Genomic DNA, 23,445 nt, shown 5'->3' with positions numbered 1-23,445 from the left:
TAGCAGTGTGACATCTGAGCCAAGGTGCTTTTGTTTGTGAAATGTATTATGTGAACGAATGTTCTAGAAGATGCCTATGTTTCCCTTGGGGCAGGGTTATATCATTCTCATTGGAATTTAAATTTGGGATGGGCTGCTTTGTTAAAAATCAGCAAAGGTCTTTTACCCAACCCGACTCCAGAGGACCCTTTAATCAATCTGACCACACAGGATCCTTTAACTAATTTGACTGTAGGGGACTCTTCAATAATGCTCGTTGTGGCAAACTTTCAGATGGTCTGTATATACAAAATGTGAATAAATATTTTAAAGACTGGCTTCCATCTGTCTACTAACAACCCACGGGAGTAATTAAAGCAGTTTTCACTACCCTACAGGGAGAATATTCCCCTTGGAAAGGAAACAATGATGTTGATCTAAGTGGTGTTACCCTGGCAATGGCCAATTGTGCAGCACAGGCTGAGAATTCTGGTTTAACAACAATTGACAATGTGAAGCAGGTGTTAGTCACTTAAACTTCTAGTTTACATATGTTTTAAATGGCACTTGTGGTACAGTGGTAGTGTTTTTATCTCTGGTCAGGAGGCCTGGGTTCAAGTCCCACCTGCTCCAGAGGTGTGCGATAACATGTCTGAATAGGTCAATTTAAAAAATCTGCATTTTTTAAGGGGAATCGTGTGGTGCAGTGGAAGTGTCCCAATCTCTGAACCAGCAAGTCTGGGTTCAAGTCCCTCTTGCTCCAGAGGTGTACATTGATATTGCTGAACAAGTTGATTAAAAATATGCGTGTGTTTTTAAGCTGCAACTTGCATAACCAGTGCAGCCAGTTCTAAAAATAAATTTCCTGCTGTAGAAAAATAAATCTACGTGCCACTTTAGGGTTCAGAAATCATCAACCATCTTCTAGTTTCAGAGACAATGGGAACTGCAGATGCTGGAGAATCCAAGACAGCAAAATGTGAGGCTGGACGAACACAGCAGGCCAAGCAGCATCTCGGGAGCACAAAAGCTGACGTTTCGGGCCTAGACCCTTCATCTCTGAAGGGTCTAGGCCCGAAACGTCAGCTTTTGTGCTCCCGAGATGCTGCTTGGCCTGCTGTGTTCGTCCAGCCTCACATTTTGTTGTCAACCATCTTCTAGTTACTAGGTACAATCCATAAATCCCCACCTCAGGTACAGGATAAACTCATCAACCACCTGTCCCTGCAGGCAGGCACTTCTCCAACAGTGAATGATAGAACAGCCGAATGGTTTTCTAGTATTCATCACTTCCCTTACACGCAAGCAGACACAATTTACATTTCAGAAAATAGACCATCCAACCCAACAAGATTTTCTAGTGTCAGTGCTTCATGCAAGATTCCTCTTGCACTCTGGTCTGTGACCAGATGTGTTCCACAGGAATCGGTGCTGGGTCCACTTTTGTTTTCCACTTATAGGAATGATTTCAATGAGAATACAGAACACATGGTTAGAAGGTCTGCAGTTGACACCAAGATTGGTGGTATAGTGGACAGTGAAGAAGGTTATCTAAGATTACAAAGAGATCTTTATCAATTGGGTCATAGAGTTCATAGAATCCCTGCAGTGTGGAAACAGGCCAATGGGCCCAACATGTCCACATCATCCCTCTGAAGAGCATCCAACCCAGACCCATCCTCTACTATTTCCCATGTCTTATCCACCTAATTTACACACCCCTGGACACTATGAGCAATTTAGCATGGCCAATCCACCTAACCTGCACATCTTTGGACTGCGGGAGGAAACCGGAGCACCCGGAGGGAATCCACGCAAACACGGGAGAATGTGCAAACTCCACACAGACAGTGGAATTGAACCCCAGTCCTTGGCACTGTGAAGCAGCAGTGTTAACCAGTGAGACACCATGCTGCCTTCAATGGGCTGAAGAGTGGCAGATGGAGTTTAATTTGGATAAATGCAAGATATTGCATTTTGATAAAACAAACAAAGGGAAGACTTATACATTTAGAAGTAGGGCCTTGGGTAGTGTTGTAGCACCGAGAGACATAGTGGTTCAGGTACATATTTCTTTGAAATTTGCATATATAGACAGGGCAGTTAAGACGACATTTAGGGACACTTGCCTTCCTTGCTCAGAACTTTCAGCATAGGAGTTGAAACATTATGTTGAGGTTGTACAGGATGTTGGTGAGGCCTCTTCTGGAGTACCACGTCCAGTTCTGGTCTTTCTGTTACAGGAAGGATATTATTAAACTGGAGATGTTTCAGAAGAGATTCACCAGGATTTTGCTGGTAATGAAGGGTTTGGGTTATAAGGAGAGGCTTGATAAGCTGGGACCATTTTTCATTGGAGTGTAGGCAGTTGAGAGGTAATGTTATAGAAGTTTATAAAATAATGAGGGCGAAAGATAAGTTGAATGGCTGATGTCTTTCCCCTAGGTTTGGAGATTTCAAGGCCAGGAGCATATTTTTAGAATGATGGGAGAAAGATTTGAAGAAGACATGAGGGGCAGTTTTTTTTTTAAATCACAGATGGTGGTTCACATGTGGAATAAACTTCCAGAAAAGGTAGTGGATGTGGGTACAGTTGCAGGCATTTAAAAGGCATTTGGATAAGTGCATGCATAAGAAATGTTTGGAGTGATATGAGCCAAGCACAGGCAGGTAGGACTAGTATAGTTTAGGGTTATAATTGGCATGGACTGGTTGAACCCAAGGGTTTGTTTCTGTGCTGTATGACTCTATGACTGTATAAGATGCTGCTGTAGTCGTGGTGAAAGAGGAAGTAGTTGTGACACTGAATAGGTTAAAAATTAATAAAGAGGAATTAATAGCAAGCCTGGCCGTACTTAAAATCGAGAATTCACCAGGATCAGATGGGATGTTTCTGCGGAAGCTGAAAGAAGCAAGGGGGGAAATTAAGGAGGACTGTGATCTTTCAATGCACATTCTGTTTAGGTGTAGCACTAGAGTTTTACAGAACTTCAGATATTATAGGCTTGCTTAAACAGAAGTGAATAAGGATCAGCCTAACAACTATAGATCAATTTAACCTTGGTGGTTGGAAAGCTTTTAGAAACAACAATCTGTAACAAAATTAGAAGTCACAAGGACAAGTAACATTTGATTAGAGAAAGCTAGTCCTGTTCTTTCTTTTTTAATGCAAAAATATATTCATGAAAATTATCCTATGTACATTCAGGTACTAAAGCAATTCTGTACAATCTTTGCATTTCAAGCAAAACTGGAATTTGACATTCCCTGCTGTTGCAAAAACCAAAGAATTTCTTACTCGCGGAACACTTTTTACATTGAGATAAATGAACAGAACTTCAATATACTTTGGCAGAAAGATCTTAGGCAGAGGTCTTTCTCCACTGTACTTTGGTGGAGCTGACCCAAGCTTTAGTTCATCTCTCAGCATGTAGCTTTGAACCTTGGAACATGCCAGTCTTCAACACTGAGTTGAGGTCAACTCTTTACACTCAAAGACCAATAAGTTTCAAGCAGACCAAAGAAGAAACGTGAGCTCGCCTCAGCCTGCTCCACAGTGTGCACTCTGGACTGGAAGATTACTTTAGAACTCTGCTGGCTCCTCACCTCTTGGAGATCCTCCTTGACACTGACCTCCAATGTCATCAGCAGGAGTAAGTTCCGCATTGCGTTTCTAGAGTTTGGTAATTTTACCTGCCTCTCTGAGCACCTTTGAGGAAGGAGAACATCTTCACTGTTTCCCAACAGTCTGCTGAAGTCTCAAAGTGGGGTTTCACAGTTCTCTAATCTTTGTAGTCCCTTTTGAGTTCCTCAATGTCTTGTGGGGTGACAAGTTTCTCATTCAGCTTCCATGTTTCCTTGCTGGCCTGCTGCTCATCCTGAGGAAGCAATGGTCAGAGAACAACACTGGCTTGACACAGTGCATCTGACCAAGAATACTTGGAACACAAACAGGGTATCTATCCTTGAGCAGATACACCTGGTCATGGCTAGATGGGTGTATCTATGCTGTGTTCTGTCTGCAGGGTTACTGAAGACATTGTGCAGTTTGGTAACTTTAACTGTTCCCATCAGCAAATTGGACATCACATCCAGCCTCCTATCAGCCCCAGTGAGTGTCCAGCCACTTTGATGATGTAGTTGAAATCACCGGCCAGAGCTACCAGCCTGGACGTCACCAGCTGCTGTAGGATGGCTAGACACTCACTCTTTACCGCTGAGGTGTACACGTTAACTAGTCTCAGGTAAGCATTTCTGTACATAATGTCTGCTACGAGGAGGTGCCTGCCCACCACTTCCTTAACCTTGGAGATGGTGAAGTTGCCTTCTCACAGCTGAATATCCCAGCCAGAGAAATGGCAATCATTACCCCCAACCAAATGAAAAACCTGTTGGCCACAAGCTTGACCATTACCTGTAGCTGCTGAAGTGCAGTATCCCATACTCCTGCAGAAACAGGAGATCTGCTTTGATGTTAGCCAGGTAAGCAAATGTGGAGACATATTGCACAGTGGCTTTTAAACTACACACATTTATGCTTACAATTTTCAAATGTTAATATTTTTGTGGATCACTGAACTGTCCAATAAATATTTAAAGTTGATCTTATGACTGGCAAAATCCTGCATCCTCAGGGTATAGGTGAACTGTTGCACCTTCACAGGGCTGAGGCAGCTGTCCTGTTTCTCTCTGGGGGCATTGCCTCGATCAGGTGTCATGGAGTGGATGCCAAACGCGTGCGTGTGGGGGCGGGGGCGGGGGTGGGGAGAAGGGGTCCATTCAGTTATAAGGCTATCTTTGCGTGTCAAATGTACGTAAGTATAAGTAACACATGCCTTAAATTTTTTTGCAATTGCAGGGAATGCCAAATTCCAATGCTCGCTTGTTATTCATGTGCTAAGACTATACAGAAATGCTTTAGAAACTACATGTTCTCAAAATTTTTTTATCTTTGCATTAAAAAATGATTAATCAGAAAAACAGAGGTGAGGGGCCTCCTCTCTGACCTGTCTGTGGTACCACTGTCTGCACTCTCTGTGCAGAAGAGCTGGATTGTTACAACACACAAGTATAACACACGTCCCAGCAGCCGATGTCCTGACCTTCCTGGGAAGGTACATTCAGCTTAAAAGGAGGCAGCACTGATGTAGTTGACCACTTCAGAACCTGGATCAGTAAGCAGGTCAAGCTAACCCTGAATGTAAATGCCAGTAGGAACATCCTCCACCTGCCCTTCATCTTCACGACTGAAGGGAGCTGAGGTTACGTGACATATATGGAGGGCAGCCTAGAATGTGTCAAACCTACAGGAGGTTGGGGCACATGGCAACAGATTGCAAAATGACTCTCTACAGGAACTGCAAACAGGAGGGGCACCTGACCAAGGACAACAAAGAATCCAAGAGCTGCAACCTGTGTGAGGAAGCAGACTACCTGTACAAGGGCTGTCCAAGACTGGGGACGGGCAAAAATGTACAAATGGCTAAAAGTTGCAATACAGTGGACCGCAAAAGGGCAGTAAGACATCACCCCGAATGGGAATGTTGGGATTCCCTGACTTATGCTCTGCGGAAACAATTCAAAACCCACATGTTACTAGCAGCTGGAATGAAGTTCTTTTAGACTGTTCATTCCCTCAGTTCTGAGTCCAACCTTATTTCACTGCATTATTTCAAGTTCTGACAGTTGCTCAATGGTACAACTTGACAACATTTATCCTGGCTTGCAAACACCAGGCCAATCCAGACATTAAACAAAAATGTATCTGTATTCATTATCCATGTTCTAAGCAACTGGATTAAATGCCAATTTAGAGCAAAATTGTCACTTGAATAAATTTAATCTGCAATAGTTCTATAGCACAGAACTCCTCTATTTCCTGTTAACCATAATTGCTTGATTAAGATCACATCAGCACCCTGCAATAAATGCACATTTAAATCAGCTATATTACGAACGAATTTGGGATTTGATGATGGTACCTCTTAATGCTTTAAGATTTGCAGTTTAATAATATTCTGAATTACCAAGACAACTACTTCACATCTGTTCAAATGGAAGAATTTAAACTAAATCAAACATGCCTCAATGTTACGGAGCAGATTGACAATCAGAATCAGCTGAGCCAATAATTAAAATATTAATTCTTCCAAAATCCTTGTCATTATGTGACAATCAACTATCAAAATATGTCAGCTGAAGGAATGCAAACCTTGTGGCCAGCAGTGTGCTGCAAGGGTCTACTGTTTTTTGTCATTTATATAAGTGATTTAGATGTGAACATAGGAGGCATAAATAGTTACTTTGCAGATGACACCAAAATTGGTGGCACAGTGGATGGAAAAGATGGCTACCTTGGAGTACAGATGGACAGATGGGCAAATGGGTAAATGGGCTAAGGAGTGACAGATGGAGTTTAATTTAGATAAATGTTACGTGATGCATTTTGGTAAGGTATATCAGGGCAGGACTTATACAGTTAACAATAAGGTCCTGGGGAGTGCTGCCAAACAAAGACACTTTGGGATGAGAGATAATGGTAACTACAGATGCTGGAGAATCCGAGATAACAAAGTGTGGAGCTGGATGAACACAGCAAGCCAAGCAACCTCAAAGGAGATGATGAAGGGTCTAGGCCCAAAATGTCAGCTTTTGTGCTGCTAAGATGCTGCTTGGCTTGCTGTGTTCATCCAGCTCCACACTTTGTTATCAGACACTTTGGGATACAGGTTCATAGTTCTTTGAAAGTGGCATCACAGGTAGATGGAGTAGTGAGGAAGGCATTTGGTACGCTTGCCTTTGTTGGTCAGTGCTTTGAGTAAAAGAGCTAGGAGGTCATGATGCATTTGCACAGGACATTGGTTAGGCCACTTTTGGAATACTGCATTCAACTCTGAATATTGTGAAACTTGAATGGGTTCAGAAAAGGTTTAAAAGGATATTGCTAGGGTTGGAGAGTTTGAGCTATAGGGAAATAGGCTGGGGCTTGATTTTCCTCTGGAGCATTGGAGACCGAGGGGTGGCCTTATAGAATCATAAGGAGTAATGGATGGGGTGAATAGGCAAGGTCTTCTCCTCTGGGTAGGGGTGTCCAAAACTGCAAGACATAGCATTAAGGTGAGAGGGAAGATTAAAAAGGGACCTAAGGAGCCACTTTTTCACATTGAGAGCAGTGTGTCTATGGAATGAACTGCCAGAATTATTGTGGAGGCTGGTGCAATTACAACAGTTAAAAGGTGTCCACGTGGGTACACGAATAGAAAGGGTTTAGAGCGATATGGGCCAAACAGTACTAGGATTAATGTAGAATATCCAGTTGGCATGGACAAGTTGAATCAAAGGGTCTGTTTCTATGCTGTACTGAATGCTTCTTCAGTTGCGTCTTAGTCTCCCTGAAGCAGGTGACAATGTGATTTAGTAAAATCTAATGAAGATCTCGTTGAAAAAGCAAGTTGAGAAGAAAGAAAATTGAAATATAACTTGTGACATATTCATCCATTGGTTGTACGTGATCAGCGCCCCGGAGAGATACATAACAACATAATAAGCAATTTTTTAAAATCCCCATTTTAGCCAAAACATCGATGCAGTAATAGGTTCCCAACTCGTTCCTTTCCCTTAAGCCAAGAGTAATACCCACAACTACTAGAACACAGCTTTGCCCCGCGCAGGATCTGAATGTTAAAGCATTTGATTCCGACAGTTGAAATTCCCATCACTCCATTCCCTAGTAATAGCTTCTTCGAATAACTGCTCATATACAAGTTCCGCAGGCACCCTTATCCCCACCCGCATCCGGTACCTTCCCAACTCTACTATCCTATCCCCTCACTCACCTCCTGCCGCCGCAACAACGCCTAGCGCCAACCTAACCATGGAGACAGCCCCGCCCATACCCACCAATCCGCGCTTCAGTCACCCACTGACCCCGCCTTTCACCTGCTATTGGCCAATCTCAGCAGTCACTCAAATGGCAATGACGCCACAAAGTGAAATCAGAATGATCCCTACACATGTCCGTCCCTTTTCAGTCAGTCTGAGTGAGCCCTGAATTACAGCCCAGCCCGCTGTCTGTCTCCACGTAGTCTCCCGCTCCAGCCGAAGTTCGTCTCTTCCTCTCGAAAAAAAAACCGTCCCACGGTCTATGTTCATCACCGCCGCTCCCGTGTTAGCTGATAAGATGCAGGCTCTTGAAGAACTAGGGCCTCTACTAAAAGAAACTGCTAGCTTTCCCACCTCCTCCCTATTCTTTTGAAGAAATATAGCCATTAACCTGCATTTTGTAATGGCTAACCTTCCTCTATTAAAATGGCTTGACATAACTCAGTATTTTAACATAACAGTATCTTAGTCAGTTTAAAAGACAATTGTAAATGTAGCATTTTGGTAGAGCAAATCAGGGCACTATAGAGTTAATGACGTGGCGCTGAGGAGTATTGCCAGAGACCTTCGGGTGCAGGTTCATAGTTCATAGAAGGTCGAGTCACAGGTAGACAATTGCCTTTATTGGTCAGGGCAGTGAATAGAGGCGTTGGGATGTCATGGTGTAGACGCACAGGCTCTTGGTTAGTCCACATTTAGACTAAGACTCTCTCTGCTACAGGGAAGACGTACAAGGATGGTGCTAGGGTTTAAAAGGGGATGGAGGGGTGAATAACTAAAAAAGGTACTTCTACCCAAGCACAAGTCCAAAACCAGAGGAAATAGGTTTACAAATGAGAGGGGAAAGAAAGAAGGGATTTAAGAGGGAACTTATTCCACACAGCTGCCAGAAGTAGTGATGAAGGCTGGTACAATTGCAATATTTAAAAAGGCATAGGGAAAGGGTTTAGATGAATTTAGGATAGCTGGCCTGCACAGACAAGTTGGACCATAGAGTCTGGCTTGCTGATGTAGAACTGACTTTAAATTAACCGTTAGATCCTGAAAAAAAAGGATGACATCACTTTCTGACAAAACAAAAAGAACAATCACAACTTCTGCCCCTATACCTGTAAAGATGACAGTTCCATTCACAAAAGAACTCACTGACTGATTACATATACAAAGGTCAGTGAGAAACAAGAAATTACACTTTTATTTTAACCATCAGTTAGACTCCAATACATTTGTAATCATCAACCCTGATATTTTTAGATCCAGGTCTCAAAATACATTTGGCTTTGGAGGGCAGCTTTGCGCAGGAAAGTGCAAAACATGTCTCTTGGCTAGTGCTATCCCCCACCGACAAAAACTATTAAATGCATTGTTAATTTGAATAAGATTAAATAGCTGTAAAAAGTTCAATATTAAAAATATTCCATTCCACAGGTCAGGCTTAATTCTAGACCCTGTAGGGAGTTTGCTTTATGAAAGATTAATGTACATACACCAAGAAATCAATTAACTACTTTAACCAATTTACCTTTACTACAACGACACTGCATATAGTAAAGACTGTACATTTAATTGACAACTACAAAGCTAGGTTTTTTCCAAAGTTACATGCCTGCAAACATTTAAATATTCACACAGATACACTCAATGTTTCTTCATGAGTAAGGCAAGTGTGGTTGTACAAATGTTCATAGAAAGTAAGTAATACCTGTCATTTTCAGTTTCCTGAATATCAAAATACTTCCAAATTTATAGTTCTTAATAGATCAAAGCAGACTTTTTGGGTCTGGAGAAGAATTCATAAATGGCATATATGCTAATATTCTTAATATGCTATAGTTTTGAGAGTTGAGACAAATGGGAAACATTAAATCTGAGGTGGTGCATAGTTGTCAATAATACATATCTGAATGACAGAAAACAGAATACATTCAACATTCATGACACTGCAATCAGTTTCACTGGACAAAATTTCAAGATTGCAGATTTCATAACTTGAAACTCAGTGACCATACATATTTTTCACATCCATTTTAAAATATCTGGATCACAAAGCAGTCATTTCTTTTTACAAAAAAACTGAATTTCATTTACAATTAAAAAATGTAAACCAAAATGAAATTCATTTCAAATAAAAATGCACACAAGTCAACATAATCACAAGTTTTTAAAAACACTTAGTTTACGTACCTGCTAGTTTTAGGGCCTAATACCCATCAAGTCTTAATTTTAAGTTGAAAATTACAAGATCCCTATTTTTTTTTTTTCAAAAAAATAGTCCCTGAAAGATTTTCCTGCAAAATATCTTGTTGCATCATAGTTTGTTTTCACAGCTTGCCTGTATATTAATTTCAGCAGTGATTCATTCTTTTGTAACTGACCTGCCAAATCTATAAATAGCTTCAGCATATAAAAATGCACAGGAGGTTTCCATTTAATCATGCAGGATTCATTTAGTGAAGTAAAATTTCCCGTCTGTGACTTCATAGTTTGTCAACTAGATGCTGAGATTCTCCCAGTCCAAACAAAAATAAAAAAAAACAGTATTACAAAATAAGCATTTCAAATAGAAATTGAACACTATGAACAGAGATCTATTTCCTCTGCATCTAATCCTGGATACAATATTGTGGAATATTTAAATTAATCCAGTTAGAAATGTAAATCATAAAAAGTCAAGTGGCTTTGTCAAACTGTAAACAAGGTCTAATATCCAAGACAATGATATTTTTTAACCTTAGTGTTGAAAAGCCAAGTGGTGACAAACAGCCTCAATTTCTGTAAAAGGCAGTGGGTTTTAAACCAAAAAAGTGCTATGATAGAATTTCAGTGCCTTGGGGATAAAAAGGCAGTATTAGTGGGCAGATATCAACACTGGGCTTTGTTCAGTGCAGGTTTTAGCTGTCTTCAAGGTGTTAAAAAGGAGCAGCCAATTTATCTGTTCACTGAAAATTAAAGCATTTACAAATCTGAAAACCAGATCACTGTCAAAACTATTAGGTCCTACAATGTGGTACAGGTTGGATATTGCTTTATTACCTAAATCAAATGCATTCTAATTTAAACAACAATTGTTCACAAACTTTAAGGCTATTTTCATTCAAACACTCACAAAACCTAAATTCCAGTCATCTTTGTCATGTTCGGCTCTGTTCTTGCGTTTGATAGGTCTCCTATGAGGAGGCCTGTGCTCCCTCCCAAAAGGCTTGGCTTTGTGAGTCAAAAACAAGTTTTCTGCACTACAAGATGAAGGCACTGGCTTTATGAATTCTATTGTGGGAGACAGCCTTGAGGTAGAAGGTAATGATTGTCTAGTGTTTATTAGTGGGGGGCTATCACTGTTAACGGATGAGTATCCTGAGCTGAGCCCCCCCTGAGGCTCTCTGAAAGCACACAATTCTGCAGATTCACTGGTGTTAAAATAAGCTTCATTTTTTGCTGTAGGTCTCCACGATCCTGGCAAGAACTGACCATCCATTAACTGGTCATCTTCACTGTCTTCGCTTGTAGCTTCACAACAGTGTTTGTAACTCCCAATGACAGCAGCCATATTCTCAACTTCATTGACACCACTGACTGCAACATACACATTAAAAAATGGTTCAGTTAGGCTTCTCAAAGTTAGCCAAAATTAATTGCTTTAAACAAAATGCTCAACTGGTAGGTCTCATCTCTACTTGAACACAGGGTTTGTTTACCAACAATGTTACTTTAACCAGTTTCTCTTTCTTCTTCCCCACAAGAAAGAAACTTTGTGGAGGGGCAGACTTCATTGCAGAGGTCTATGAATCTTCTACAGAGCTGAAGAAAATTACCTTTGGATTCCTCCAAGTTTAATTATGCTTGAATGTATACAGATACAGTAGTGCTCAATTAAAAACTGTGTTCAAAAGTTCCAGGACAGTCCTATACACCACCAATAAATAAAAATCTGGTTCAATGTAGCACCTAGCTTTTCCATTAAACGCTATAGTGGAATATCAGTATCCATCGATCTATTGCCACACTGCTGGTCTAGGTCAACATTCAGGTTCTGAAGTGCAGGCCTAAATGCCCTGGACGGATAAGTGCCTTGCAGAATTATGTGCCACCCTAAACATTTTACAGTTGAGGCTGTGGGTAGTATTGTAATTTTCCAGGCATTCTCATACAAAACACATTGAGTGGTGAATTTCTTTGGGCAAGAGAGTTATTCCACAGAATCTGACCTGAAACTGATGAATGCAGAAAAACTGAAAGAATGAGGTAGCCAGCTAAGAGATCATGCACAGTATTAAACAGCATTCAATGTTTTCATGAGTCAAAAATGAAAATCCACTATTGCCATAGTAATACAGACCTGAAAGACCCGAGACGAGAGAGTTCAGACACCGCAAAAAAAGGGGACAGAGGTAATCATTTAATGAAGTACAAATTAAAGACACAATCAACATCGACTGGTTAAAAAGGATAATAAAATGTGAGGCTGGATGAACACAGCAGGCCAAGCAGCATCTCAGGAGCACAAAAGCTGACGTTTCGGGCCTGGACCGAAACGTCAGCTTTTGTGCTCCTGAGATGCTGCTTGGCCTGCTGTGTTCATCCAGCCTCACATTTTATTATCTTGGAATTCTCCAGCATCTGCAGTTCCCATTATCTCTGGTTAAAAAGGATGGTTTGTTTAAATTAGATTCTAACAATTAGAAATTTTTTAAAAATCAGATGATTCAATGAGCATTGCATATTTGATGTTATAATGAGATCATATTTGGCAAATTGGTCAGAAAAGTAAAACCCATAAGATCAAGAAGTGTCAATTTAGATTTGAAGTTGGTATAATGATAGGAAGTACTTGTGTAACTGGATGACTTTTCCCTGTTCATTGTTAGGTCCCTTGTTCCCTACCCCATCCTCAAAAGGGGTAACCAATGATAGAGATTATATGTATGATTATGCAAATTTTCATGTTAAAAATTGACTCCACAGTTGACAGTGAAGAAGAAAGCTGTTGACTGTAGGATGATATCATTGCATTGATAGTTGGTGAAAAAGTGAAAAATGGATTTCAATGCAAGGTAATACTTTTGGGGAGGGCAAACAAGGCAAGATAGCAGGCAATAAATGGTAGTATTGAGAAAGTTAAAAATTTATTTGACTGGATAGCCACATATCTCTGAAAGAAGTAGGGGTAAATAGATAGGGCGGTTAAGGCAGTAGTACCATGCCTCATCTACTAAAAAGGGTGAGTTCAGATGATGCGCCAGAATTCTACAAACATTAAGACCACAGCTAGAATAGAGTATTGTACATAATTCTAATCAGCTAACATTACTGGAATGACTTTAACAGGACAGATATACCTACAACAAATATGATGTCATGACTACAAAAGTTTAGTTGAGGAAAGACTGAATACATGTGTTTTACTTTCCTTGATACAGTAGAAGCTGCTGGAAGTTTCATTTTATATAAGTTTTGAGGGGTCTAAATAGAGTAGATAACAATATTTTCCTTGGTGAGCTCAACATCAGGAGTTTAAAAGGTATATGGCAAAAGGATTGGAGGAGAAATGGAGGAATATTTCTTCCTACGGGTGATGGGAACTTTGGAACACTCTTCCTGCAAAATGACAGGGGTTACTGAAACCATTTCAGAAATTATATGAATGCGTATTAAACTCTACAAAACTGAAGACAGATTACAGGCCAAAAACTGAATGCAAGATTAGGTTGGATAGATCGCACTTAAGCTCGCAGAGAAGACAGACCAGATGGCATCATCTTGTGCGGTGAATTTCCACTTATTCAATTGTGAACTCTTCATTCCAAGACAGTCACTATTGAAGGTGATAATGGATAGAAGAGAGGATGTATTGCAGGGGACGAAAAAAGTAAAAGAAAAAAAGGCACATTTTCCAGAATCCAACTCAAATCACTTCCTTCAGATGAACTTAAGCCATCAGAATTTTACAAAAAAAAACTTGCATTTATGTAGCACCTTTAAAGACCTTGAGATGTTTTACTACGTTATCAATCTAAAACGTTGAACGCAAACTGATGTGTTGCATGGGATAAACAGAAACTCAAGTGAATGGTACAAGAATTGCTGTGGTCCAGTGGTAATGTCTTTCTCTTCCCCATGAACTATTTGTTTTCTCAATCATATTCCAACTCTTCGCTAACCTAGATAACCAAGCGAGAAGCTGGATGAACATAGCAGGCCAAGCAGCATCTCAGGAGCACAAAAGCTGACGTTTCGGGCCTAGACCCTTCATCAGAGAGGGAGATGGGGAGAGGGTTCTGGAATAAATAGGGAGAGAGGGGGAGGCGGACTGAAGATGGAGAGAAAAGAAGATAGGTGGAGAGGAGAGCATAGGTAGGGAGGGAGGGAGGGAGGGAGGGGATAGGTCAGTCCAGGGAAGACGGACAGGTCAAGGAGGCGGGGTGAGGTTAGTAGGTAGGAAACGGAGGTGCGGCTTGGAGGTGGGAGTAAGCGATGGGAGAGAGGAAGAACAGGTAAAAAGTCGCAGGGACAAGCTGGCTGGTTTTGGGATGCAGTGGGGGAAGGGGAGATTATGAAGCTTGCGAAGTCCACATTGATACCATTGGGCTGCAGGGTTCCCAAGCAGAATACGAGTTGCTGTTCTTGCAACCTTCAGGTGGCATCATTGTGGCACTGCAGGAGGCACATGATGGACATGTCATCTAAAGAATGGGAGGGGGAGTTAAAATGGTTCACGACTGGGAGGGGCAGTTGCTTACCGCGAACCGAGAGGTGGTGTTCTGTAAAGCGGTCCCCAAGCCTCCGCTTGGTTTCCCCAGTGTAGAGAAAGCCACATCGGGTAGTGGATACAGTATACCACATTGGCAGATGTGCAGTTGAACATCTGCCAAATATGGAAAGTCATCTTGGGACCTGGGATGGGGGTGAGGGAGGTGGTGTGGGGGCAAGTGTAGCACTTCCTGCGGTTGCAGGGGAAGGTGCCAGGTGTGTTGGAGTTGGAGGGGAGTGTGGAGTGGACAAGGGAGTCACGGAGAGTGTGGTCTCTCCGGAAGGCAGACAAGGGTGGGGACGGAAAAATGTCTTGGGTGGTGGGGTTGGATTGTAGATGGCGCAAGTGTCGGAGGATGATGTGTTGTATCCGGAGGTTGGTGGGGTGGTATGTGAGAACGAGGGGGGGATCCTCTTGGGGCGGGTGTGGCAGGGGCAGGGTGTGAGGGATGTATTGCTGGAAACGCGGTCAAGGGCGTTCTCGACCATTGCAGGGGGAAGTTGCGGTCCTTGAACGTGGACATCTGGGATATGCGGGAGTGGAATGTCTCATACTGGGAGCAGACGTGGGGGATGCGGAGGAATTGGGAATAGAGGATGAAATTTTTGTAGGAAGGCAGGTGAGAGGAGGAGGTGTATTCTAGGTAGTTGTAGGAGTCGGTGGGCCTGAAAAGGGACATCAGTTTCTAGCTGGTTACCTGAGATGGACTGAACCTACTTATTATTTCAGTAGTGAGATTTATGAGTAGACAATTCTCTGATACCTCATTCAGGTGGAAGTGCTAGTTAATTAATTTTTTGAAAATTTTGTTGCTGAGGCCAATTTACCTTCCACCAACATCAAACAACCAACTATTTCAGAATAGGGAATACATTCCTAGCTCCAAATATTTGCATGAAGCATAAAAGCCAATTCTTGCATCTTCAGTATTCACCAAATTGAGATCATTAATAAAACTAATTAGGGATTGAAGCTTAGTTTCCAATATTCCAAAGAGCACTGGATTTTATACAGAGCCTGTTGTTTCTTCCTGAGTTTACACATTTAAAAATCAACAACTGGTTCAGAGATTAGCTGCAGTTAATCATTTTTCCATGGACAAATATAGTGAGCAGCACATGTGTGCCTGCACCATGTCATTGGATGATAACAACCGCACTCCAATCATAGTCATGAGGAGAGATTAAAGAATATATCAGCCATTGTTTCCGTGTCAGGAAACACGTTCATAATCTTCACAGAAAAAAGGGCACATTCTTCCCATTAATACTTTGCAATAACAAAAAGGACTTACCATCAGCACTTTTCTCACCCTCACTTTCCTGATCTCCATCGTACGCAGTGCAGGACAAGTCTAAACTCCAATCTAGGAATTCTCCCAGAAGTGTATCCTCATGGTTAGATAATTCAACAATTGGAGTTGCCACAAAGTTGCCTCTATCTTCTCGAAAACTGTCCTCTCTTCGTCTAAATGTGAAAAACATGAAGACGCTCAGACTAACTGGCAATAAACAAACATTCACCTGTTTAAGCTCCAGCCAAATGTTCAAGGCAAACTTTACAAAAAAAAATTCTTTCCAGGGTTACAGGAGCCTAGTGCAGGTCTGGTTAACTCGAGCCTCATGACAGATTTAACTAAAATAATAGGATATTTAATGGGACTAGGAAGGGTAGCCAGGTCCCATCCCCATCACTACTCAATTCACAATGCAGCACTTTAAAAATGAGATGCTGAGTTCAACTTGAAAATGACAAAAACAGTAAAGAATATAATTTCTCTTAAATGTGTACATGTATCAGATTTAAAAATCACTCGAGGGCAATAGGAACATTTTTGCCCAATGAAAAGCAATTCACACAATGGCTGAAGACACTAGTCCAGCACCAGAACTAGCCAATGGTCAAGTCAAGTCAAGTTGTTTCCCGTACAGAACTAACATTGGCATCTACCTGACATATACGGTTTAATCCGTACAAGTGGATTTAAACCTTACCGTTTTGTTTTATTGCCTGAAGGAGATGTCAAAAAAGTCTGAATCTCAGGATTAGTGTTATCAGAAGGTAGTGGTGAAGATTCCTTCTCCTCTTTAATTCCTAGTAGAGTACATAGTTCACTGTAATCCATCACCTACATCCATCACAAAACAAGGTTAATAGAAAAACAATTCAATGTCATATTTTTAATTCAACAAATGGAGAACTTCAATCTTTAAATCAGAATACAGTTTTGTATAAAGTGCTTCTGAAAAACTTTTAAAACGTTCCCTGTCTCATAGGAAAGTTGGTCTTACTGGAGCAATTCCTTGGAAGTAGATTTGGTTAAGTGGAGAATGTCAGTTGTTAAATATTCCATAACGACGGTGGTTATAATATTGCAAAACAATCTCTGCATTAGGAAACACTTGTGCACCTTAATTAGAATAACACAAGACCAGGGATAGGCCATTCAGCCCCATAAGACTTTTCCACCATTCATTGAGATCATGGCTGATTTGTCTCCCAACTCCATATACCTGCCTTTGGTCCATACCCTCAATATATGTTTGCTTAACAAAAATTTCTCAAAATTAATTTCTGAACCAGGGTTTTGTATACCTCCAATCCAATGTCCGCACCCTTATTACTCTAATCCCTGTAGATATAAAAAGGCAGTCTATTAACTTTCTTGATTATTTGCTGCACCTGTTTGTAGTATTTTAAAGATCTATACAACTGAACTCCGAAGTCTCTTTGGACATCCACTGTATTTAACTTCATACCATCTATTTGGTTCAAAATGGATGGCCTCACACTTGTTGGCATAGAATTCTGTTTGCCACAGTTTTGCCTATTCACCTAGTCTACCAATATCACTTTGTAATTGTATGTCATTATCTACGCAGTCTACAATACCACTGAACGTTTGTATCAGAAAATTTAGATACGACTTTCGATGCCATTGTCCAAGTCATAAATAGAGTGAATAATTCACCTTTTATATCAGAGGCTCCACTGCCCTGACAACTGAAACGTCTGGATCTCTTCATACATTGTAATTGTCATCGATTGGCAGGCAAAGTGACAATGAATAGGGAAGTTGTTAGGACAATGGATGAAATAGAGAATTACTAAAATGACTCAGTATATAAAAAAACAAAAATAAAATCCTATTGATTGAGACATTGTGCTAAAGCTCCAATGACAAAGACTTGCATTTATACAGTTCACAAAATGCATAACAAAACTGAAGTTACTATATGGGTAGCTATATTGCAATCACTGTACCTATGGAATGTTCTGAGCTGAGCAACTGAAGTGCTTTTGATGGTCTTGGCCAGTAAGGTTTCTCAAATATAACAAAAAACTTCCTACATTCCTCATAAGAACCTTTAATATCCATTCCAACCACTTGAGCAGCCAGACAGGTATCAATTCAATCTCTCAGCCTTAGCATGTTGGATAGGAATATTGTGTTGATGTAGATGATCAGAGCTATATAGAATGATGGAGCAAGCTCGAGCAGCTGAATAATTTACTCCTATCCCTACGTAGTTATTAGGTGAACAATACACAGGTATCAGCCTAACTAAAAACTGTTCAATTTTAAAGGACAGAAACAAGTTTTCAATCTACTCAAGTTCCCCACTGACTCTTTCCCTCCATTTTAAAGTCTATTCTCCTGATAAGGGTCAATATCCATACTTGTTCTTCCTCCTCCTTGAGCAACAGCACTATGCTAAAAGAAATTTTAACAACAACCTTAAAACAACTTAGCAATACAGTAAACAGAAAATGAAACACAATGTTCAGAAGGAAGTGCAAGTAAGGATTAAAGAGGGCATTACATCAATCACAAAAAAAAGCTTCAGCAAAGTGATGAAGCTTTGGCAGCAAAATCCTTCATTGTGCTGGATGAAACTAATACGACAATTTGCCCATCCATCCTCAAAAAAGTTAAAATGTTTTAGTTAAGTATTAGGAATAACGGATGAAGCATGCATTATTCTTACAGAAGAGCTAAGTGATAAAATCAGAGATTTGGGAAGTAAATTCATTTTACATCTCGTAGACTTGCCACCAGATTTGGTCAGTCAGCAATAACGCTTCGCAAAAATGAAAAACAATTGTGTGCACAATAATAATGAAGAAATGGACAGACACAAGAACAGCTGTGTGTCTTGTAGGGGCAGTGGTTTGCCAACTATGATTTTATAGGTATCTGCAATCATGAACATAGTTGTTATGTGAAATGTGACAACAGAAAGTCCTTTTAGCAAGGAACCATGCAGTAATATATAAAATCATAAGATTTGTCAGATAAGCTAAACTGCAAATTATCAGCCACACTAGCATTAGTTGTTAAAACGTGCCAAGGATTCACTGCAGTTGGTCATAGAATATAGTCCATGTCAGTTAGTTTTTGGTAGAAATTATAAAGTTCCTTCAATAAGAACTGTTCACACCCCCAGCTGGGAAGGAGCTACGTAACAGTCCGCCTTCAAAATAACAGCCCTGACTTGATTCAAAATGCCTGAGTGACTTCAATCAAAGCAGCACAGAACACAATAAGCTACAAGTTAACCAGTAAAGTGAATACAGATCAAAATGTTGTAATTAGTATGTAATGTGGCATCAAAATTTGTGCATCATCCCTTTTATTGGTAATCTGAAATAACAGCAATTAATGCTTGCTAGCTTTACAGCTAGGTTTTCAAGGCTGTCAAAGCATCACATTACGGGAATGCTCAGGACATCACTGCAGTCTTGTTCTAAGCATAACTCACCTTTTCCTTGCTAATTTGCTGATAACGCTCATCTTCAAATCGTTGCTTTACAGCAGTGAGAGACACGTGCCTGTAATCCCTGGGAGCTTCATTATGGAAACTAGGAGAAAATATAATTTTAGAATAAATGAAAATGCAATCATTTGTTACACAACACTTAGTACTAACTCCTCGATAAACAATTAAATTAAAATGAGTGAGCTTAACAGAACCACAATTGTCTTATAATGCTACAAACAAATTTGTAAATTAGTTTGGGGAAGGTTTTCATGCAAGATTTAAGTGCTGATCTTACACAGTTGTTAGTCATGGGGAAGAAGGAAGGAGAACTTGGGTGTTAAACAAAGATAAGCCTTTTTTGAATTGTTATGTACAGTTTTTCAAATGCAAGCTGCAGAATGTATATTGTAGAGAACATTAAATTTGATCTATAAATTCAGTTATATGAAACTAAATTCAGTTAGATAAAGCAGACAGCACAAATAGTCCTGAATATTAACATTAAATATGAATATATTATTAATTCCATGAAAAACATCCAAGTCTTAACACAGGCCCTCCCCAAAGCGGTGGAAACAAGTTATGCATCAAGTTTACTCAGAGGACAACGGGAATAAAGTCAGAGTAATCAGGATCAAACAGTAAAGACAACACTTCAGAATTTATGTTTATGGTATTGGACGATTCTAAACCTGTGTATATATGAATGTCATGTTATAAAAACATCACATGATAGACATCTATTAAAAAACTATAAAAATCTCATATGATAGATCTCACCATTTCTTATGTAGATCCACTACACATGGAATTAGATTCTCTAACGTAAAACCAGTGGACTCAGTCAGCTGACTTGACCATGGGAGGACTAAACAAAAAGAAAAATTGCTTTCACATCGCCATGCCAGAAGAGATGACAGATTCTGAGTTGCTCATTAGCAACACAAGACTATACTTCCCAGAGTGTTGCTTCCTCTGCCATAACGAATAAAAATTACATATTATTCACAATCTGCATTATTTTTGAGATTAGAAAAGTTACATTAACATGGATTTTAAAAGATGACTGGTAGAGCCTTCAATCTTCAAATGATATCCATTTTTCACAGGAAACGTGGAACTTAAAGAAAATAGGTTGACCTGGAGAAAGTATTTAAATGTTAGAACATGCAAAACAAAGGATGTTGACATTACCATTTGGTTCTCTGTTCCCTTATACTATAAATAGCCTTTAATTTGATTAATAGAATTTGCTCATTTTGATCAGAAGCTAAAGTAAAGTAGACCAGCCAAAAGCCAGACTTATTTCATAGGGCTAAATGTTGTATTAGATAGAGATATTTACAACACAAGCAGCTGTTACTTAGTTCAAGTCACTGTTTCAATAATCTGCACTGAATTTTACTGCATTGTAGCTGCCTTATTTAAAATATTTATCCATTTCCCTTAGAAATGGAAAGGTTTTCATCCAATATGTAGGACGGTGGCGGATCTTGGAGGAAGAGAAGCTTCCAATACAAGCTTGACACGTTCCAACAAGCACAAAAGACACTGAAACCAAAGTTTACACCACCTTGGATAAGGGATATGGAGAATAAGCCGAAGCAACAAAAAAAAAAGTGGATGACATGCATAAGCATGATAGAACAGCAGTTGAGAGAAGGTAGAACCCAAAATTCATCTTGAAACTAAGGGACAGTTTGAGTCTTATTATACATAAAGACAATAAGATGCTTGGGAAGTGCAGGGATAGGCTAGAATAATTAATGAAAGCTAACAAAGCATCAATAAAACTGGAGTGACAGAGGTAGGAGTGAGATGAAAGATCAAAAGGTAGTAAGCACTAGACAGAATGGCTATACTTTATTAGATAAGTAACCTAGCTCATGCAAGCAGTTGGGAAGAGATTTGCATTGGTTGAAAATTGTCTTGGTTAATCAACACAACTGTATGCTACTACAGCAAGAACTGCATACTTCCACAGCATCCCGTTTAGATTAGATTCCCTAAAGTGTGGAAACAGGCCCTTCAGCCCAACAAGTCCACACCGCCCCTTGAAGCATCCCACCCAGAACCATCCCCCTATAACCCACATGCCCCTGAACACTACAGGCAATTTAGCATAGCCGATCCACCTAGCCTACACATCTTTGGACTGTGGGAGGAAACCGGAGCACCCGAAGGAAACCCATGCAGACATGGGGAGAATGTGCAAACTCCACACAGACAGTCACCTGAGGCTGGAATCGAACCTTGGTGCCTAGCACTGTGAGGCTGCAGTGCTAACCACTGAGTCACCGTGCCACCCACTGTACAGGCAAGGATCCATGCCTTTTTCACCTCCTGACAATTACTACAATGCTCTCGCAGCTCATCACCCTGATGATATTCACAAGGCTTCCGCACGCCTGCCGCAGTTATATATTACATTCCAATCACATTTTAAAGTTCCTGTTTAAGAAATTAACTAGATAAGCCACATTAACAAAATGTCTGCATGTCATTATTTTGACTTATTTGAGCTGAGAACAGTTTCATTGTGCAATTTCTGCATATGACAATTAAAAGGACACAAGGTCAATAGTAAATTTAACAGGTTAATTTCAAAATCAATTTCACAGAAATTCACATTTGTTACTACAGCACTATATCAAATTAGACCATAAGACATAGGAGTGGAAGTAAGGCCATTTGGCCCATCAAGTCCACTCCACCATTTGAAATCATGACTGATGGGCATTTCAACTCCACTTCCCTGCACTCTCCCCATAGCCCTTTATTCCTTCCGAGATCAAAAATTTGTTGATCTCTACCTTGAAGGCATACAACGTCCCGAGTCAGATAACCTGAAGGCAATCATGACATTGCACAGAACAGTGTAATCTACATACCAGTGTACATACCTTGTTTGTGAAGTACTCTTGCTAGTAGTATGGCAGCTGCTGCTATCATAGCAGGGGAATAAACAGAGAGGTCTATATACAATAATGAAAGTTCACAGATGTAGTTAAAGAGATGTTTGGTACGTCTTTCTAGTGGAGCTACTGCCAGTAGTACTTCTGCATAATCTAGAATGGTGGGTATCTGTAAAACCGACAAAAAAACACCAACAATGCCTTACAGTTTACCACAGAATTAATATTTTTTGCAAACACTAGAACAAGTCAAACAAGGAAAATAGAGCTTATAAACTTTCAGATGACTACAGGCAATTTGCCAGCCCCCAGAAGTCACAGTTGGAGAGAGAAAATTGGATGTTTATAATGAGACAGAAGTCAAAAAGACTAACTTCTTTGCAACTCTATTTTCAAAGGGACCATGTCTTGCACCTGTTTACTCTCTTTCTACAACAAAGCTGTCCAAATAATACAACAGCAAAGGGAAAACAAGACTGCCACTGGATGTCACTTTCATTCCACAGCAGGTTGAATCATCAAACCACTATTAAACCTGAACTCCTACAAGTCACACAATATTCTGACAAAATCAAAAATTTACAAATTGAGAAATTTCAAAAAAAGGCAGAGGACCTGAAATGCTCCCTCAAGCAATGCTACAATATTTGCACAGACAAGATAGCTAACATTCGGACGTAGACACAAGTTAGTGCTCCTCCATCAACTGAATAGATACTCTGCTATCCGCCAATGTGCTTGTGGGTAGTTCATGACACTATATTTAAAAGTAGTTCACCACAACAAGATGTGGGAATTTATTCCCGATCTCCAAAACAAAGTTCCGTGGAAATTAGAGTGAAGCATCTTAATATCAAAGCTGGTACTTTTTCCTGGTGGCTGTAATCTGGCACTCCACTGTTGTTTTTAAAAAACCATTCTTGCACCCATTCCCACAAGAAAGCAACTGTAAAGCATGTCTACCCCAGTTGTGTCACACCATTTCTGCCAGATATCATTTATGTTAGAGAGTAAAGATGGGTTTTTATTCCTATGGGAGACTAGGTCCTTTGGAAGTGCCCTGTGACAGATAAAAGAATATTTAGTGCAAGCTCAAAAACTTCACTATTTAAATGAAGATTATTCGGTCTTCACTAATTGCAATGCCCAAGCTTGCAATTTT

At 40.2% G+C, this 23,445-nt stretch overlaps 1 protein-coding gene across 3 annotated transcripts in view; it reads right to left on the bottom strand.

Moving 5' to 3' along the window:
* Nucleotides 1-9,365: 9,365 nt before the first annotated feature.
* The window catches only part of ccnf (cyclin F), a 50,788-nt gene continuing 36,708 nt past the window's right edge, over nucleotides 9,366-23,445 (bottom strand). For all 3 annotated transcript variants that reach the window (XM_048551605.2, XM_048551607.2, XM_048551608.2), the window contains 6 exons: nucleotides 22,272-22,452; nucleotides 20,149-20,236; nucleotides 19,369-19,468; nucleotides 16,600-16,733; nucleotides 15,900-16,072; nucleotides 9,366-11,430 (listed from right to left, as the gene is read on the bottom strand). In XM_048551605.2, the coding sequence (XP_048407562.1) occupies nucleotides 10,955-11,430; nucleotides 15,900-16,072; nucleotides 16,600-16,733; nucleotides 19,369-19,468; nucleotides 20,149-20,236; nucleotides 22,272-22,452 (1,152 nt within the window). In that variant the 3' untranslated portion in view covers nucleotides 9,366-10,954. The remainder of the gene's footprint in view (nucleotides 11,431-15,899; nucleotides 16,073-16,599; nucleotides 16,734-19,368; nucleotides 19,469-20,148; nucleotides 20,237-22,271; nucleotides 22,453-23,445) is intronic.

The sequence above is a fragment of the Stegostoma tigrinum genome, chromosome 23 (genome assembly GCF_030684315.1).
Source record: "Stegostoma tigrinum isolate sSteTig4 chromosome 23, sSteTig4.hap1, whole genome shotgun sequence".
NCBI classification, from domain to species: Eukaryota; Metazoa; Chordata; class Chondrichthyes; order Orectolobiformes; family Stegostomatidae; genus Stegostoma; species Stegostoma tigrinum.
Note: the sequence above shows the minus strand (reverse complement) of the source record. Positions and strands in the feature narration are given on the sequence as shown.